The sequence below is a fragment of the Erpetoichthys calabaricus genome, chromosome 14 (assembly GCF_900747795.2).
Source record: "Erpetoichthys calabaricus chromosome 14, fErpCal1.3, whole genome shotgun sequence".
Lineage (NCBI taxonomy): Eukaryota > Metazoa > Chordata > Cladistia > Polypteriformes > Polypteridae > Erpetoichthys > Erpetoichthys calabaricus.
Genome location: NC_041407.2, coordinates 94,286,927 through 94,306,999, shown reverse-complemented (window position 1 = coordinate 94,306,999; position 20,073 = coordinate 94,286,927). Strand labels below are relative to the sequence as shown.

The window sequence follows — 20,073 nt, the reverse complement described above, 5'->3', positions numbered from 1 at the left end:
TTCCTACTAGGATTCTGCGGTTCTTTGAAGCAAGAGCATCAAACTTCTTGCTTCTTTTCTACAAAGTGGAAGGAGCATATGTGAGCTTACTTGGTGGTTTTTTCACATTTAGGGTGGTCCTCCTCATTGCTGGGTGAAAATCAAGATGTGGCGCAATGTCTTGTGGACAATGCATTCCTCGTGTTGATCTACTTCCTTTTGTTTTCAAATAATAGTGGATAGCATTAAGGGAGTAAAAGTTACTGGACTTTCATACCTCTTTGCTAGTGTGTGCTACATGGCCACAGCTGGGAAACACTTGAACTGGCAAATGCATGCTTTAAAAAAAAAACAAACAAAAACAACAACAACAGGTATTCCTCATTTTATAAACATTTTAGTAATAAGTTAAAATAATGAAGGAAGCATATTACTTATTTTGTATAACTACTGATCAGACTGTATCCCACTGGCCCTTAATGCAGGATCTGTAAAAAATAATCACAAAATAGCATCATCTTTTAAGAAAAAGAATTCATAAAATGGCAAATAGCATCTCCCATAAAAGGAAGATTTCATGCACTATGGAGTCTTGCTCATGAGTGAGGGATGAATGATCATGAAATGTGTCAACAAATCAGTGTGGAGAACACAGTTTCACAAATGCTATACTGGGACTGCTAAGCTAAGAGTAAGCAAAGTCCTCAGACAAAGCCTTCAATGTACTGGTTAGTCTACATCCCCACCTTCATAGTCACAAGCTCTAGGTAGTAAAGGAACAAATCAGATTGTACATACTGAATACTGACATGGGGTGTCTGTGCAAGGTTGCTGGGCTCACTGTAAATGACTGAGCAAGGAGTCTGGTAATACAGGGGGACCTCAAAGCATGCCCAGTGAGAGAAGACCCAGGTCTGACCCTTCATATGCTGGACAGCTTAGATCTATCAGTTAGCCTGGACATATCTGTCAATTGATCAGGAACTCTGATTTTTATTACCACAAACTTCTCAAGGAAAATAAAGATTATTAGATTAGAGATTAGAAATCTTTATTGTCACATACACTGCAAGAGCACAGTATAATTCTTGTGCCACAGTTGCAGTGATGGTATAAATAAATGCACAAATAAGTAGGAGTAGCAGATGATAAATGTATGAATAAATAAACAGCATAAATAAATAAGAGTTAAAAAAAATAGCGTAATTACACATAAACCTGCAGTTGGATACTGTACGCAGGTTCAGGGCTGGTAGGATCAGGTTACTGACAGACACTGGAAACGTTTTCATTTGTAAACTTTACAGGATCATTTTCAATTGCGGCAGCACGGTGGCGCAGTGGGTAGCGCTGCTGCCTCGCAGTTGGGACACCTGGGGACCCGGGTTCGCTTCCCGGGTCCTCCCTGTGTGGAGTTTGTATGTTCTCCCTGTGTCTGCGTGGGTTTCCTCCCACAGTCCAAAGACATGCAGGTTAGGTGGATTGGCGATTCTAAATTGGCCCTAGTGTGTGTTTGTGTGTGTCCTGCGATTGGTTGGCACCCTGCCCAGGATTGGTTCCCTGTGTTGGCTGGGATTGGCTCCAGCAGACCCCCGTGACCCTGTGTTCGGATTCAGCGGGTTGGATAATGGATGGATGGATGGATTTTCAATTGCCAATACAGTTATCCCACATATTCCAAAATACTTTTACAACTTGAGGCTGCAAGTGAGACCTCTCAGCGCTGAATTAAAACGATAACGACTGCTGTAAAATCGACTTAGTAAAGCACGTAGTTTGTTTTAAAGACGTTTGCTGACACCTGCTGTTTAACATTGACAACACTGCCGCAAGAAAGAACAAGCAGCGCCACTCGCTAACTTACCCGAGCAAGCTGACACGTCCATTTCAACAGCCTTTCTCTCTATATATGCGAATACTTAAAAACTAGAAAACTAGGGAATATGAAAGTAATTCATACCGCACAATTCAAATAAATACACTCAGCTTTGCGTACAATGCTCAGGTCAGCCAAGTGCATATTGCCACAGCCCGGAATGTTCCCGGCGTATGACATCAAATATAATACTGTTTTGTGTATGGCTCTTACCGCTGTCAATCAAATGAGTCCGCTACTCTATTGGCTCTTCCGTCCTATTAACACATTGCCGCCTAAAACAAGCGGGGATGCCACTGTATAAATACAGGTCCGCCCTGAAGGTAGGTTGTGGATACAGTCAGCTTATTAGATAAAAAATAATTTGTTTTATTAATGAAATGATTTTAATTATGCGTTATGTTAGTATTCTCATTCGTTCATTTCATGTTTAGCACATCATGTAGATGCTATGTGGACAGATTAGCATATCTATAATTATAGAATGCGTAAAGGCCATCACAGCCCATATTAAAGAAACACGGTCTCCAATTACAAAAAAGAGTCTTCTGTGCTTTTTCTTGTATAGTGCTAGAAATGACTACCATGTCATTGTTGATGTTTAGTTGCAGACAGTTCCTAAAGTTCTTCATTTGACTGTTATTCTCTGTCTCATACCACATGTCAATAAACCACATTAGTGTAGAACCAACAGAGAATTTCTTTAAATGACATGGTCTGGTGTAACAGGACTGTGCCTTGTGTTGCCCCAGCATTGCAGATGCTGGACTGATAGACCATTATCCAGGACACTATTAAGTCATCTGCCTGCATATGCCTTAGGTTATACATTAAAAGTGATATCTGGATGGTATTGTAGGCACTGGAGAAATCAAAAAACATAATCCTCATTGTTCTGCTAGCTTTGCGCAGATGAAGATAAGTTTTGTAGAGGAGACAGGTAATTGCACGTTCCACTCTAATCTTTGTCCCATAGGCAAACTGCAGTGGATCAAAGTGTTTTTTTTTTTATGAGAGGACTCACATAAGGTCTTCAGGATGTGGGATGTAAGGGCCATTGGCCTGTACTGATTAGCTGAAGAGGTGCCTGTTTTATTTTATTTTGCACAACAGCTGCATTTGGCGGCAAACAGGTAGCAGAGGATACCACAAAGTTGGTCAGTACACACCTTAAGCACTCGAGGACAAACTTCATCTGGTCCCTTGGCTTTTTCTGTGTGTAGCCACAGAGTGATCAGATCTGTTCAGCTCGATGTGCTAATACTGAAACCCTCAAATGGGAAAGTGAAGTGTTAGCAAACCTTTATGATGCACTGTAAGTGACACTAAGGTGTTATTGGACAGATTATTGATGGCCTTGAGTTGTCTTCCCTCAATGGATTTTCTAAAGAAGCCTCAATAACTTGGACATTAAGACACTATGGTTTATTTTTTGTTTTATTTATCACAGTTTTTATTTACAACATGAATATCTATGCTTTCTGTACATAGTAGTTTATTTACATTGATTAGTTTCAAGAGGAACAAATGGCATAAAGGAAAATCTTAATAAAAAACAGGTTCACACTGTTTTTAGGGTAATTCCTCTTTTTCATTATGCTTTTAAAGTGGAAGCCCACAATATAACATTTATATTAGCTGTACAATTTGGTTTAATGGTTGCAGCATAGACCCATGCCAGATAAAGGACGGAAGGAAGGAAGGAATCAAGCTAGCAGCTGGAAGAGTGAAGTGGCATACGTCTTGTACTGTAGCCATGTTTGAAAGACTTGGTACTAGGTCTGTTTGCTTAATCTAAACAGAACAGTTACGGGCAGGATGTTTTACAGAATCCTTTTCTGAAAAGCTGCCCTACTGCTGAAAAGAAGTGTCTTGCCCAAGTGTAGACTGATGCTATGTCATTTTCTAAACAGAATTGAATGTTCCTATTTCAGTGCTTTGTAATGTCTTGTTGTCCTTGCTGATTCTTTGAGAGGCTTGTAATGGAAGTATCAGTCACTTGGGAATTTCCATTTAATCCTGCTGGTTGGTATGATAAAGAAAACTGAGGGTGTCATTAAGCTGGTTCCCCTGCATCGCCTTTCGATTTGGGTTCTTGCCACCATTCTGAATATAAGGATTCTTCATAGTCTCCAAGACCATCAAACTCTGTATCTGGAGACTCAACAGGTGTCACAGATGACATCTCGGGGCTCACCACTCCCTGGATGGAAGAAGAGATCAATCAGAAAAATACACACTTTTATTGCCTGACCAAAAATGATTCAACTCCACAGAACGTGTCATATTTTCAAAGGTCCAAGAGGCCTGCTGTGTAGTAAAAGCTGAATACCACAGCTCATATAATGGTCCACTCCCTAAATGCTGCCAAAAGATCACATTTTCTTCTCTGTTAGTCACTCGCTCTCAATACTGTTGGTTACTGTAGTGTTTAGCATTTGATGCCCAATCAGGGTATAAAATCCTTCATGAACATTTTATGGACACCTGTTTCTCCTGCCTTTTTCTTATGATTTACAGTTTTTTCCCATTTTTGTGGGTGCCATGCTTCTACTTCATTCTTGTGTGTCTGTCCTATTTTGTGTTTTATTAGGATAATAGTGAATCATGCACCAGAATTCTGTTGGCTATAGTCCCACCACCATATTGCTGTGGCTGTTTTATGCTATCTATTCTCAGATGCGAATTAATTTAAATCATTTAAAAGCCTGTACAGCAGCTGTCCTTTTATCTCACTTCTTTGTCTGGCGGGACATTAAAGCGTCTCCGAGAATTTATTTGTAAGTAGGGTGTGTTGTGCAAGTAGTCTCGTGGGACAAAGTGTCTTCCGAGAAGATCATGTCTCGTCTCCCTCCCAAGATGTTTTTAGTAATAGAGAGATAATATGCTAGGTGTTAAGAGATTGGAATACTTTACAGTGTGAGAAAAAAAAATACAAAAACGAGTGCAACAGATTCTCCTTATACTATGCAGAACTGACATACATCAGACAACTACAGCAGATAAAAATTACGTAAGCAATGTAACATCAGCTACTGTCAGGATACATAGTGCTTCATATGCTTGAGAAATGCTGATTCTAAGAAATCCTCAGAATCAATAATTTAAAAGTCTGCCTTTAATCTGGCCTGACACTTAGACATTTAAAAATCACATCAGATAAAAAATATTCTTGACAGTTTGACATCTGAAATGGGGCTCTCATGCAAGTCCACACTCTTCAGTAGTGGAGTCAAGCTATGAAGCCACACCCTCTGAAACACAAACAAAATAAAATCATTTCTGTTTTAATAATAATGACTAATATTTTGCAATTACAAACGTGCAGCATCCCTCTGACGTGGATGTACACTTTATTTTACATTTAACCCACAACTGATCTGAAATTTCTGATGCCTTTGTTCCTAAGCCCCACTTTGAAGTGTTCAGCACCTACCTACACATAAAAGTAAGATGTATTTTATACTAGTGCTGCTGACACATGTATCTAGGGCCCTAGTTTCTCCACTGCCAAACCCAGCATCTATGATATCAGCACATTTGCCTCGCTGTGCAGCACTGGATTAACCATTAAGTAAAAGCAGCACTGTTCTTAAGGAACCAATGCAAAGGGGGCCAAAAAAAAGTTAAGCTATTATGCTCATAACTCTTTCACTGCCACAGTCGACTTTAGCCTAATCTTTGGTAATTGACCTTCTAGTTTATGTTCAACCTTCGTTGTTAAGAAAAAAAAAATTTTTCTTTGGCATAGTGAGTGACTAAACTTTAAAAGAGAGGTGTAAAGATGTTGTTAGACATCATATTTGTATGGCATAAGAGTTTCTCTTCTGTATCTGGCTGGCATTTAAATCATCTGCAGATTTGTGCAATGGACCCTTAAGCCATTTATTTTATTATTTCTTTTATTGATTTTTCATTATACAAGAAGTAAGTTTTATTCACTTATTGAGTCATAATATCTTGTCAGTTAGGCAATGGAAGGGACAAGGGGCACCATTGTTGGACTGAGCTTAGGGCATCAGTTGGTCTTAATTTGGCTCTGCTGTGTCTGCATGGTTTATTTACCGCATATTCTGGTTTTCCTCCCACATCTAACAAATGTGCATGTTAGGTTAATTAATTATTTTGAATTTGCTCCATGTAAGTGAGAGCCCTGCACCACTTGTAGAACTTGTTTCCTGCCTTGTGCCTGATGCTGTTGCGATAGACTCAAACCCCGGTGACACTGAGCTAAATAAAGCAGATAGGAGAGTGTTATTTTTTAACAGAATACAGTTAAGCATATTATGCTTTCTCAGACATTTATATTTATAGTGTGCTTAGAATTTTTGTCCAGTTAAGCCATACCTTTTTTAAATAAACACAAGTGAAAAGGTTACAAGCGGGTGTTAAAGACCTGATATGTATTACCCAGAGGAGATCAGGAATTGAGACACAGCATCTCAAAGTAAAGTGGGGGCTTCATCTGAGCTAACCACAAAGCTGATTGACATTTTGGAAGTTTGAGTGATGATTTGTTGATCAATATTGTACATAAAACAACAACCGAAGAATGCTTTTGCCATTTTAATTATGCTAATGCTTCAAAATAAATGGAATTACATAGTAAAAATTTTAAAAAATCAATCTTCTGACTTTCTATGCAGTTGTCAGCAGGGGTGTTTACAACAAAATAGGATTACCAGTTCCAGTTAAGTATAACAAGTTATCAGGAGAGGGGTGCGATATACAAGGGGTATAAAAGGGATGTGGGTGACTCTCAAGGAATGGTTTAACCTGACAAGGCCCTATTGGTAGAAACAGCAAGATTATGTAGTTGTTGCCCATGTCTAACAGCATCATCTAAATATTTAAATATATTCTTATTTTTGTTCTGATACAGTGGTAAAGTATTTGTTCCTTAAGTGTGGTTCAAATCAATGTAGACAGTATGACTAAAGTCCTGGAATCTATTTAAAGCAAAGGATGCTGGGTTCTGTCCCTAGCTGTATCTCCTTCTGCTAAAGCTGGTCAATCCATTAGAAAACATAGGTGGACACTTCTGGTGGAGTCACCCGAGGTACAAGACTTATGAAAGTTACGTGGCGCGCGGTCCATAATCCTAACCTCCTGGCTGCACTATGAACACTGAGGCGCATTGTTTATGTAAATCAAACAGACCTAAAAGCCCCCACTCTCACAGTCCATGCTATGGACACTGAGTGGTGCCGTCCTTGTAACTGAAGGGTCATGTGCTGTGAATACCATCCTAAGGCTCCATATGGGCTTTGACCTGCACTGCCTTCCGCAACAATGATAATGTCACTTCAACTGCCAGTAATCACACTGTAGAAATATGAAAACATTTTACTGTGGGCCTACAACATAAGAAGTTTGACAAATTAATTTTACTGTCTCAAAAAGGACAATTAATAATTTTAATGATAAAGGACTGGAAGAAAATACGTGGTCAAGAAATTATTAATTGTCAAAGCCCAAAATACTAATTAAAAAATGAAAGATCACAGCAAAAGCAGAGTTATACATTAATATAGCACAGGGAGAGGAGGCACAAGGCTGGGAAGAAAGTTGTGGTAGAATCAAGGGAGCATGGAATGGCGGTTAACATTATGGTCAGCAGCACAGGAGTGCCGCAGGGGACTGTGATTTCTCCGGTCCTGTTCAGCCTTTGTACATCGGACTTCCAATACAACTCAGAGTCCAAAAGTGCAAAAGATCGCTGACGACACTGCTATCATGGGCTGCATCTGGAGTGGGCAGGAGGATGAGTATAGGAACCTAATCAAGGACTTAAATAGTGCGACTCAAACCACTTACAACTGAACACCAGCAAAACCAAAGAGCTGGTAGTGGATTTTAGGAGGCCCAGGCCCCTCACGGACCCCGTGATTATCAGAGGTGACTGTGTGCAGAGGGTGTAGATCTAAAAATACCTGGGAGTGTAGCTGGTTGATAAACTGGACTGGACTGCAAATACTGATGCTCTGTGCAAGAGAGGACAGAGCCGACTATACTTCCTTAGAAGGCTGGCGTCTTTCAACATCTGCAATAAGATGTTGCAGATGTTCTATCAAACGGTTGTGGTGAGCGCCCTCTTCTATGCGGTGGTGTGCTGGGAGGCAGCATAAAGAAGAGGGACGCCTCACACCTGGACAAACTGGTGAGGAAGGCAGGCTCTATTGTAGGCATGGAGCTGGACAGTTTGACATCTGTGGCGGAGCGACGGGCGCTGAGCAAGCTCCTGTCAATCATGGAGAATCCACTGCATCCACTGAACAGTATCGTCTCCAGACAGAGGAGCAGCTTCAGCGACAGACTTCTGTCACTGTCCTGCTCCACTGACAGACTGAGGAGATCGTTCCTCCCCCACACTATGCGACTCTTTAATTCCACCCGGGGGGGGGGGGGGGTAAACGTTAACATTATACAAAGTTATTGAAAGTTATACCTGCCTCGCACTCTCCACCTTGCACTTTTTAACTTGTACTGCATTTTTATCACTCTTTAATTAATATTGTTTTTATCAGTATGCTGCTGCTGGAGTATGTGAATTTCACCTTGGGGATTAATAACGTTATCTATCTATCTATCTATCTATCTATCTATCTATCTATCTATCTATCTATCTATCTATCTATCTATCTATCTATCTATCTATCTATCTATCTATCTATAAAAAATAAAAGGTTTGCTCACAATTGCTCAGAAGATCCTAATATTGGCTAATTGTAGAAAGCATGAACTGGGTCTTATATATGGTTGCTTTGATGATGTCACAATCACAGGAAATTCATACCAACAGGTGATGCTATTGATGGAAAATGGTTGCGCCCCATGAAAACAAATTGCCGTTACAGTAAACCACAAAATCGTTTTCAAATACTTAAAAACATTTTGTACAGCAAAAGAAATATTTGCATAAGACTTCCCAGGGAGTTAAAATAAAAAATTGAGTAAGCACAAACCTTGTCCAAATTCTACACCAAACATTCACAAAGCATTTGAGAATTATGCCCATTATAACATGGATGGAGACTATGTCTGCTAGTCTGTTAGGCTTATTTCGGGTACTGTCTAACAGTTGTCAAGGTTTGTGACATGTGACTGGTTAGGTCGCAATGGACCAAACTGTTAGCTTAAAAAATAAATGTAAATTTATTTTTCTGATTGTATTAACATTTTCTGGCTTCTACCTATTTCTGATTTTACTTGTGTTGTGGCTCCCTCCACATTCAGTCCAGGACATATTTCCTCCCTGCTCCTAACCACCATTCCATGCTCCCCTGATTCTACCACAACTTTCTTCCCAGCCTTGTGCCTCTTCTCCCTGTGCTATATTACCCTTCAGCCTCATCCATTTCATTCATACCTTGGCTTAATTGCTGTTCTCTTACCTCATCATCTGATTGCATGTAGTTCTTCATGAATTCCAGCATCTGCTTCTGCATAGTGGTTACATTGAAATATTTCAATGCTTCCTAAAATACAGAACAAGCAAAAAGTTTATTAAAATATAGTTGTCCCACCTTCCAAAGGTGTAGGATGTGTTCTACATAATAGTAATTTCCTCTAAGTCAAAATGACAGGTGACCACCAGAATAAGGGATAACTAAGACAAAAAAAATAAATAAACAAAGACCAAAGTACAAGCTCTCTTAGAACTCCAATGCCCCAACAAACCAGCAGGGTTCAAATGTCAAAAAGTGTAGTTACTGTATCATTCTGTTTTGGTCCAAAATCTGCTAAATCATATTCAAGTGAGGAACTGACTTACCGGTCTCGGCTTAAACTGATCATCGTCAAGGCCCCACTTCTCCCGGTAAAATCTGTAATACACCATGTTTTGTAACATGATCTCATCACTGGGGTCAAAGAGCAAATAGCTAGCTGCACAGGGGGCAGCATTTTTAATATCACTCACTGGTAAGAGAAACACAGTAGGACAAGATTATTAATTACAGATAGTTAAGTCGACCTGTCTAGATTTTTTAATGACTACACTGAGCTGCGACTGCATTTATTGTTGCTGTTGAATGTTCCTATTCTTCTTAACATCTCTTTTTCAAAGTGCCTGTAACAATCTATACCCTCCCACCTGAATCCTCCCCCCTTCCATTCTCAGTCCTTTTTCCACATTATGCTTCACATTCCTTGTAAATCAGCAAACTTCAGACAGAGGGTACAAATTCTATTATACTAATAAACTTGCATACAAAGCTACATTTCATTCCTGGACTCCTAAACACAGCCTGCATTCTGTGATTATCACTCCCATATCAAAATGTATTTACTTACATTTGTAATAAGAGAACTGAAGATAGTGGAACATGGTGGCCACAAACTTCTCCACAAAGAAGCCTCCCACGTTGGGGATTAGGCTGTCTTCACATTTTATTTTGCACTTGAGGGTATCTGCATAGTGATCTGAAAAGATAGTGTATGCATGAAACTTGTGACTTCTATCTAATGCATACTTAGATCACACTGCCCAAGGTAATCATTGTGCAATCCAGCCCCTAAAGTCTAAACAAAAACCTTAAAAAGTGGTTAGAGATAGACTAGTTCTATGTGAGCCTTTCATTCTATTCCCAGCAGCCAGGAATTTGTAAAGAATGGGAAAGGTTCTGGGTGCAATGCTGAAGAGTAAGCTCAAAATAGCCAATGACAGCAGGTGGGGACCTCACATTTGACTGCTTGCTGTAGATGTTCTCCTCCTTTACTCTGATGTATTTCAAGAGATGAGGCCTTCTTAGAACAGGGACTATTTAAAGTGCATCTGTTAGTCTCCTACTGCTATGTACGTAACTAGAGCTTAACAAAGGCCTTCTTTGTGTTATACAGCACTTAGTGACTATTACCAGTAGGTGTATTGTAACAAACCCTTAAAGGCCAAATTCTATCATTTTCTTTTTAAACAAGTAAATCTCAATGGTTAATAGCATCTCCTGTCAGAAATCTTACTGAATGGAGAGCGAGCTACCCAAAAACAGCAAGTTATATCGGCTACAGGCCACACAGCTGCATGATCACATGAATGAGAAAATCACATTGTAACAACTACTGCCCAGCAAGGCTGTTATAAACATAAGTATAGAATATTTGCTTCAGTGCTTTTAATATCACGTTTTCTTTCTGTTTGTGCTTTTGCTGTAACTTGATCTCCAGACACTGACCCCTTAAATTGCTGTCCTTTGTATTAACACCCACACATGCACAGCACCTGGGATAGACAGCACTCTTGAATGGAGCAAAAACTTTACCTGCCACTGCTGGGTAGAAATCCTTAAATTCCTTCACCTCATAAGCACCTTCACAGCCAGCCAGGCAAAGCTCATAGTTCTTGAAGTATTCCACAAGACACTGCTCCATGTCACGCACACTGCTGCTGAAGTCCCCAGTGTTGTACAGCTTAACTGATTTGATGAACAGACTCTGGCCATGGGTTGGCATGATTCAAAATAATACAAAAATTGAATAAATAACTTTATTAATGTGATTGTTTATTGTAAATTGGCAAGCATTTTTATTGAAGCAAACTGCTTTATGTCTTTTGTAATTTAAATGTCTTAATTTAGGTAAACTTGCATTATTAATGCATTTTATTGGGTTAATTTATCCAACCATTTTTACACCTGCTAAATTTTAAGTGGGGTAACTGAGCAAATGCACCCTACTTTGGATGTTTAGCTAGCACTCTAAAAGAAGGCCCCTACTCATATCAGGCCAATTTAAATTAGCCTAGCCTGCACATCACTGGGATGTCGATGTGAGAACTGCCTTTTAGGACAGTGTTCATGATGGGCTGATATGCCATGACCCTGAACAGATCAAATTTAGTATGCTGTTACTCATTAAAACAATGAGTCAAGTCATTGTAAGGGTTAGAAATGTTATGTTATAAATTGAAATAATAATCTTATATCTGTGTTTCCCTGAATACACTTGTTTTTCACTACATTGCAAAAACATTAATTTTGCATTAAGTGGCAACTCTAAATTATCCCAATATGAATGAATATGGCAGTCTTGATAAATGTGTCCTATAATGGACTGGTGGCCCATCTAGAATCGGTCCCTGCCATGCACCCAGGTCAATTTCATGTCCTCATAACACTGAACTAAAATAAATAAAAATGGATAGATGAAAAGGCAAATAAACATCTAGGCAAATGTGTCAACTACTATTAACATTATATAAAGGTTGCCAAGAAAGTTTTAAAACACAAGTTGCTAATGCTAATAATTTATAATAGAATTGTTTGAATATACCCATAAGATAACTAGATATATTTTACACTTCTTATAATTTCTACTTAATCTCCTTTAACATTAGCTTTGTGCTAGAATAAAACATTAGTGTGTATCACCTTCTTTGTACTAGTCTGAATCCTTCATTAATACCCCTTTCTTCACATGGTCAATAACTTCATCATCACTCTTAAATGTTTTTGCCAATAATGGCATCTCTGAGGGCTCCAAAGAGGTCAAAATATGATGGTGCAGGATTTGAAGAACAGTCAGCCAGAGATTTTTTTATTATTTCCAGTGCTTCCCAATGTGTTTGTAATCATGCTTTGTCATATTGAAGGATGATTTTTGTGACTTCAAACTCTACCTACTGTATATTCTTCTGAAATAATTTTAATGTACAGATCTGAGTCAATGGTTTCACTACTTGATATAATGTCTACTTAAATCACCCCTTTCACATCCAAAAATAGTGTCTACGGTTTCCTTGATGATGGAGTAACCTTAAATGTTTTCTGAGCAAAAGTTAAATAATACTATTCAGTTGACTGTCTTTTGGTTTACAGTTCAAAGTTAATAGATCCATGTATTATCCAAAGAGGTCATACTTGTCAAGAAACTTTCACTTTCAGCCTTGTAACAGGAGAGCAAATAGGAACACTTCTCTTGCTGCACAGTTGTGCGATCAATAACAGGGTTTTGTGGAGTCCAATGTGCACAGACATTTCAATATGCTAAAGAATTCATGGCGTTGTTCTGACTTTCCTTGGATACTGGGAGCACTTTTTCAAACTTTCTGGTGATTATCCATTGGTTCTGTCAGCCAATGAAGTAGGACTGCAGTGACTGCTGTTGTTGGCTGGGTATACAAAGTGCATCAATGAGCTCTGTTTGGCCTTTCTCAGAATTAACCAGTTCATGAAGCCATACTTTTACAAACAGCATTGTCTCTCTCTATATATTTTTATCTGCTAGTGATCATTTGTCACAGATTCCTTCTCCGCCATAAGAAATTCAGCAACAAGATGATGTCTAGAAGCTTTGCATAACTTTATTCTGAGGGCCTCCTCTATATAGACTACAAAACAGACTGTTCTGAGTTGCTACAGCTGCAAACAGGACGTTTCAAATTAACCACAGTGTTAACTTCAGACATTTACTATTATGCTCTTCTTAAGTATAGAAAGCATTGATAAGTATTTTAAACAACACTCATTATTCATGTATTTTTTTAATCCACTTAATTCAGTTACAGGTTTATATGGAACTAGAGCCTGTCCTGGCAGGGCATGGTTACACCTGCACCTACACTGGGGCAATTTAAAGAGCCAATTTACCTAGCCTGCCAGTCTTTAAGATATGGAAGGAAGACAGAGTACCCTAATAAAAAACCATACAAATGTTGGCAGAACATGCAAACATCAAACTGATAAGAAACAAAACCATAATTCTAAATCTGTCTCCAGTCTGCAAATAGGAATAATTACCTTTTACACTACACAATAACAATTCAGAATTCTGTAGGATCCCTACAACAACTGGAATTCAAAATGCTTATAGCTCTAGGAATGAAAGAGGTCCTAAATCTTTTACTCTTTACCCTTGTGAACCTAAATCTGTAGCTTAAGGCAATAGCTGAATTTTAGAAAAAATAGGGTGTCTACTGTTTGACAAAATTGAGTCGGCCTTTGTTTAACTTATTTGTGGTATGGCACAGTAACAAAGGGTTGCTGCAATATTACCCAATTATTATTAACCAATACTTTTATTGTTAACCAATACTTTAATTATTTTAACCAATACTTTAATTATTATTAATAATACTTTAATTATTAACCAATACTTTTACTACTAATTTTGACAATATTGTTTAGACAGTTTTTAATGTTAATGATAAAGTTGCCAAAACAACATGTAAACGCACATGTAACATTAGAATTCAAAGACTTATAAAAAAGTTTTCTTATGGTTTTATCCACTTTAAACAGTTTACTGCCCTTTGCTATAATAAACACCAAATAATGCTCCATGCCAATAAATTAAATTGGTCAACACTGACATGCATTCGTTTATGCAACAATTCCAAATGAGGCCCTTTTATATGAGGATGTTTTTATCAGTCTAGTCTTAATATCAAACTATGGGAATAGATCCCCTCTGTCACTTTTGCCTCAGTGATGCCCCTGGGATATGTACGCATGTCTGGTTTTGTCCTCATCTTTGGCTTTTCTCTTGCTCACTCTCCTCAATGCTATCAGTTCCTATTCTCTCTCTTGCCTATTCTTACACACGTTCAGGCCTTGTTCTGTCAGCGCACCAGTGCAAACTCTTATGCCTGGGCACTGTAGATGCTAAACTTCCCTATTTAAGCTAACCTAACCTAACTTCTTCTTGCCTCTAGGTGGGATCTAATTATAATGAAGAATTAGTGGATTGCCTTTCACAACTTGATCCTTCTGGAACTGTTTACATCATACATTAAAGGAGCACCCAGCAAATCCATACACAACTGGGATTCTGCTGCTTCCACAGTTAAGTGTTTTATGCGCGGAGACTTGTGACGTAGTCACTGCCTAGGTTAGGTATGATGGTATGGTCAGTTGGCACAGGACATAAGGTAGAGTAGTGGGGTGTCATTCTGACATATTGATTTCTTTTTGACTTTGCTAAATAAAATTAAAAATTGATTGAAAAAAAAAAATTGGAATTCACATAACTAAAAAAACACTTTCAAAGCATTTTTTTTATTAAGACACTGACTGTGTTTCCAACTGACTTATGCTGCTAATCTTGAACAGCGTCAGGCCTTTTATACTATGTTGTACTATGTACACATTTATTTATTTCCAGTTTTCTTCCTACATGGTTAACTGGCAATTCTGCAATGGCCATATGCAAATTTGTGAGTTTGTTACAGCCTCATCCAGTGTCTGTTTCTGCTAGGTGTATAAAGTTGTTAGGATTGGCTTCAGCACCTTCAGACCCATGAATTGAAATGGCTTAAAAATATTACATATTATTATGAATTCAACCCCGGAGAATTTTTAATGAAATTGAAGTTTAAAATTAAGATCCAATTTTTATCCATCTGTCTTTGCCATTTTCTATTTTACACATGGCTGTCCTATGACACTGCTGCTTAAACAATTAATGTATGTAGAAATGTAGTGCATTGGCTAACTGAAAAATAACCTGTGACAACTTCATGTAATAATGCAAGTGCTACAGTATATCTCTGAACTACAACTGCTGCCTTTCACAACACGGCGCTTACCTCATATGGGCGCTCTTCCAAGTCAATCAGGTATTCCTCCACATCAAACAATGTCTTAAAATAATTCATGTTCTTCAACATCATGGGATCTGCAGGGTTTTTCTGTAGAAATGTGTGAGCTGCAGAGACAGCTTTTTCCAGATTGCTGTCCTGTTGATGCAGAAAGTGCTAGTTAAAGCTAAGCATACAGAGTTGAACATATCACATGGAAATGTTCACATCAAAAAATAACTTTGAAAAACTACATCAGACCAGTAATACCTGCTGCCAATGAATTCGACAAATCAATAAAGCAGAGGTCCGCAATCACTGTCCTGGAGGGCAACAGTGGCTGCACGTTTTCATTCCAAATAGTTTCCTAATTAAAAGACAGTCCTTAAAAATTAAAAGACAGCTGATACTGTTAGTCGGTATTTAACTATATGGCTTGTTAGTTCTCTCATGCTTCCAAGACCAATTTTATTTACATTGTAGGGTTTCCTTTTCTGAAAACATTCTCCATATACTTTGTAGACCAGTACAGATTTGCACTTCACAGTCCTTCCCTTTTTTCCCCAATTTACTAACACAGATACTTCAAGATTTATATTCAGAGCTTTAAATGGAACCAAGTTAGCTGGATAGCTGGTGCTTTCTTTATTTGCATTTATTATTAGCTGAAGGCTAGATAAGAAAACAGGAAACAAATAAAACCTAAATGCAGCTGTTTGAAACTGAAATGGATATTTAAGGTTTCTGAATCATAAATAATGTGTTAATGAAAATTTAGCCCAAAAAACATATCGGTTTAGCAGGCAGTAAATGGTGTAAGAGCCAATTGTTAGTTAGTTAGTTAGGTTATGTTAAGTTGATAGAAGTATTTTCTTAGTTATGTTAAAATGTTTCCCTATGTATTAGTGAATATTTAATGGGAGGTTCTATTAACTCATACATGCTAAATTGTAAATGGAATATTCTAATTATTTATTTTCATTCTAACTACAGACTAGTGCAGTTTAAGATCTGCCTTGCAGTTGGTAAGGCATGGAGGGCGAACAGTTTCAAACCGTACAGAACGTATTGGACATAATGAATTTACTGAACATACTGAGGTACTAAGGCAAAGCCCATGTAAGTTTTCCATAGAAAAGTAACAGCCTTTAAGTATAGAAAGTGACAGACGTTCAACAGGTGAAAGCTGTAATGAAACAGAGCAGAAACCTTTTTTTCCTTTTTGCCTTTTATTCTGTATGGACAGTAATTGAGTTTGACTATGTTGCATACTACCTTGCCAACTCAGCAGCAGCTTGACTTTGAGAACCTAAAAAAGACACTGCTACAAATGGGTTCAAATATTAAAAAAAACTAATTGAAATGAAAATCTGCAGCCACTGCGGCCTTCCAGGATTATAATTGATGACCCCTGCAATACAGACTGCAGGTGGAATGAATACAAAACTGAGGATAGACTTGAAACATCGAATTTTCTCCAGCCTCGTTTGATCCCAGGTGTTGGCAAAGTGTGATATTACTAAAGAGTGCAGTGTGTATATAGACCTCTTAAAGCTGAATATCTGGTATAAATATGAACACAATTCTGTACACGGCTGCATGCCGCAGGTCGTGGAGAGAACGCACACATTTTTGTTTTTTATTTAGCTGATTCGGGAAGGTCTCCTACCTCATTAAATTGCCCCCCGCTGACGCTCTGAAAGTTAGGGGGACGTGGCAACTTGTTACAATTTTGTTTCCCTTTTTTGCCTGCCAGGGGGCACCCGTGTGCAGACCAAAACAGATCCGTAAAAGATGAGGGCTACTGATCCAGTAGTTTGCTGGAACACCTTTGGTTAATCGGCGAATTAAAAATCAGACAGGAAGCGTCGTGATTCGCTTTTATAGTCCGACAGTCTGTGGCGCTCACTCGGGAAAGATGAGCGTAGAGCTACTGAGGCGATTCGGATCTCTGAGGAGACCAGGGATAAAATGAGTAACATTGCTCCAGCCATGTGTGAAAGAAAGAAAGAAAGAAAGAAAGAAAGAAAGAAAGAAAGAAAGAAAGAAAGAAAGAGAAGTTATTAAGCAAATTGCACGACTCTTAAAAGGAGCGAGCAAGAAACAAAAAAGGGCGTGACTTACGCTAACTTAGACAACATTAACTTCGGTATTTTTAGTAAACTCTAAACACTTTATATGTGTTCGACGCGCCCTCCTTTAAATGCCTCCGTTAAAAGGCGTGTAGCGTTTCTCGTGCATTTCATACCCACCTGGAAGTTGGCATACTGAAGATAGCGGTAGGGGACCCGGGCTTCAAACGCGTCTAGGATCTCCTTCCTGGGCTGCGTGATAGAGAAAACTGGAAAGCTGCTTTTGCATTTCTTCAAGCAGGACGCCCGCTGGAGGACGTGGCTGAAGACCCGCAGCTCGGAGTCAGTAAACTGGATCTCCTCCTGGCGCCCGGCAGAGCTACAGTTCTTGTGGCAGAACGCTTGGCAGTCTTTCAATAACCTGTGGAGTCGCAGGCTGCTCTCCAGGTAACGGATAGCCTCCTTCCAGTTCTGAGCCTGGTACTGGTCCAGTGCATAGCCGTAGGCGCTCTCCAGTGGCATTAACTCATTGGAGGGGAAGCTCCTGAAACTATATTTTTCGTACTGCGCCTGGAGGACCACGAGAAGTCCCACAAAAACACACGCGACGAGCCGCGGCTCCGCGCCACGCAGTGCCATGTTGCTTCGTGTCTTTGCTCCTTGTGTCAGAAAGAGATGGCCATGCCTCCTCGCACGTACACTGAAGGACTCGGGGATGAATGAAGGAATTTTGGAAAGTTGGAAAAAAAAAAAACCTGGAGCTTTTGAAGAACTGGCAGGCCCTCTGCATATCTTTGTGTCCGATGGGTCCTAGAGCCCGTGTGATCTTACGGACGTAAGCCAGAGAATTGTCAGGGAACGCTTAGAATTTCTTTTTTAAGACCTAATGGTTATCAGCTCTTGCACGATTTTTGAAATCCTCGTTAATTTTCTCAAAGACTTTTATATATACAGTTTGGTCATTTTTAACGTTATTGTGCTTATCAATCCGATTGCAGTATGTCGACATTAAACTGCAATGATACACAATTGATTGGAGCTAGCAAGGACCCTACTGCCTGATGAAATGGAAGAGAATGTGTTTAAAAGCGGTAAACAGGGATTGGGAAAATCATCTGCACAATAATTAAACTAAATACATCCTAGACAAACACTGATCATGATCAGAATTTTACCACTTGCAAGATAAACAGGATGACGATGCAGACAGTAGCAGTATGATCTGTCTATTATATGAACCTGCTTTCCTAAAATAGATTCGTAGCGAGCCTACTGCAGCAGCTTGAAAGACCAGAAGAACTACCTGTACGGGGCACATGGCAATGACTGGCACAAATGAACGTAACAGTGGATTCTGGAAGTATAATTAAGAAATTTATGGTATATTGGCTAGACAGATGCTACTCTTGAGTAAAAGACGTGTGACAATTTAAAGGGCTCTGAAAGCTTAAGAAAATTTATTCCCTGGTCTGATGAGACAGAAATTGAACCACTTTGGGCAAAACTCCAAACACTGTGTCTGTTGAAGATCAGGCGAATGCTCATCACCTGTCTAATACCACCCCCATGGTGAAGCACGGAGGAGGTAGCATCATGTTATGAGGACGCTTCTCATCTACAATGGCAGGGAGCCCAGTCAGAATTGTGGGAAGGATAAATGCAGCCAAATTTAGAGCGGTCCTTGATGAAAACCTGCTCCAGAGTGCACTCCACCACAGATGGTACTTTTCAGCATGACAGTGATTTGAAGCATGCAGGCAGGACAATGCTGGAGTGGCTTTGGGACAAGTCTTAGACTGTCCTTAAGTGTCCCAGGGAAAGCCCAACCTTAAACAGCATAGAACATCTGCCAAGAGACCTGAAAATGGCAGATTTCAGACTCTTCCCATCCAATCCGATGGAGCCTGACAGGATTTGCTAGGAAGAAAGGGATAAATTGCCCAAATGCAGGTTGGCATAGCTTGTAGAGATCTACTCAAGATGACTTAAAGCTGCAATTGCTGCCAAATGGGCTTATACAAAGTACCAAACTAAGGGTCTGTATACTTCAATGAATTATAGTTTTCAATTTTTGATTTTTAAAAAATTTGCAAACCTTTCTGAAAATATGTTTTCACTTTGTAACTATGGGTTACTCAGTAGACCGATGGGTAAAAAGAGCAAATTTAACCATGTAAAATTAAATGTACAACATAATAAAGTGTGCAGAAAGTGGAGGGGTCTGAACACTTTCTGAATCCACTGTATACGTTCATTTTTGACCAGCCTGGTATATGTAAAACCCCTAAACACATGCAGACTTCACAATATGCCCTTAAGTTTAAAACATCCCATTTTATGTCCTTCTTATTCCATTTTCAGGTCACAGGAGAGTGCAGAGCGGGAACCAGTCCTGTAAGGAGCACCCAATAATCACCCATACCGCACCAGCTGCCTTAGAGTTTTTGTTTGAGAAAATTAGCAATTTCAATTTTGGTAAAATAACATTGAGCTGTAGGTACTGAATCTGAAGAGCTAGTTAATAACTAGTTAAAAAGTCAGAATTTCAATATTATTTATAATGAAGACCAATAAAGCATAGCAAAATAAAAATATACATTTTAATAGGACAGTGTATTCACTACACGATCTCT

The 20,073-nt window shown here is 39.0% G+C and overlaps 1 protein-coding gene across 1 annotated transcript; it reads right to left on the bottom strand.

Moving 5' to 3' along the window:
- Nucleotides 1-3,276: 3,276 nt before the first annotated feature.
- Nucleotides 3,277-18,240, bottom strand: p3h4 (prolyl 3-hydroxylase family member 4 (inactive)). The gene is made up of 7 exons (XM_028819375.2): nt 17,621-18,240; nt 15,378-15,527; nt 11,116-11,287; nt 10,151-10,279; nt 9,630-9,775; nt 9,250-9,333; nt 3,277-4,058 (listed from the first exon to the last, which is right to left on the bottom strand). Exons 1-7 carry the CDS (start codon nt 18,077-18,079, stop codon nt 3,912-3,914), a joined length of 1,287 nt encoding a protein of 428 aa, XP_028675208.2. The 5' UTR covers nt 18,080-18,240; the 3' UTR covers nt 3,277-3,911.
- Nucleotides 18,241-20,073: the final 1,833 nt, after the last annotated feature.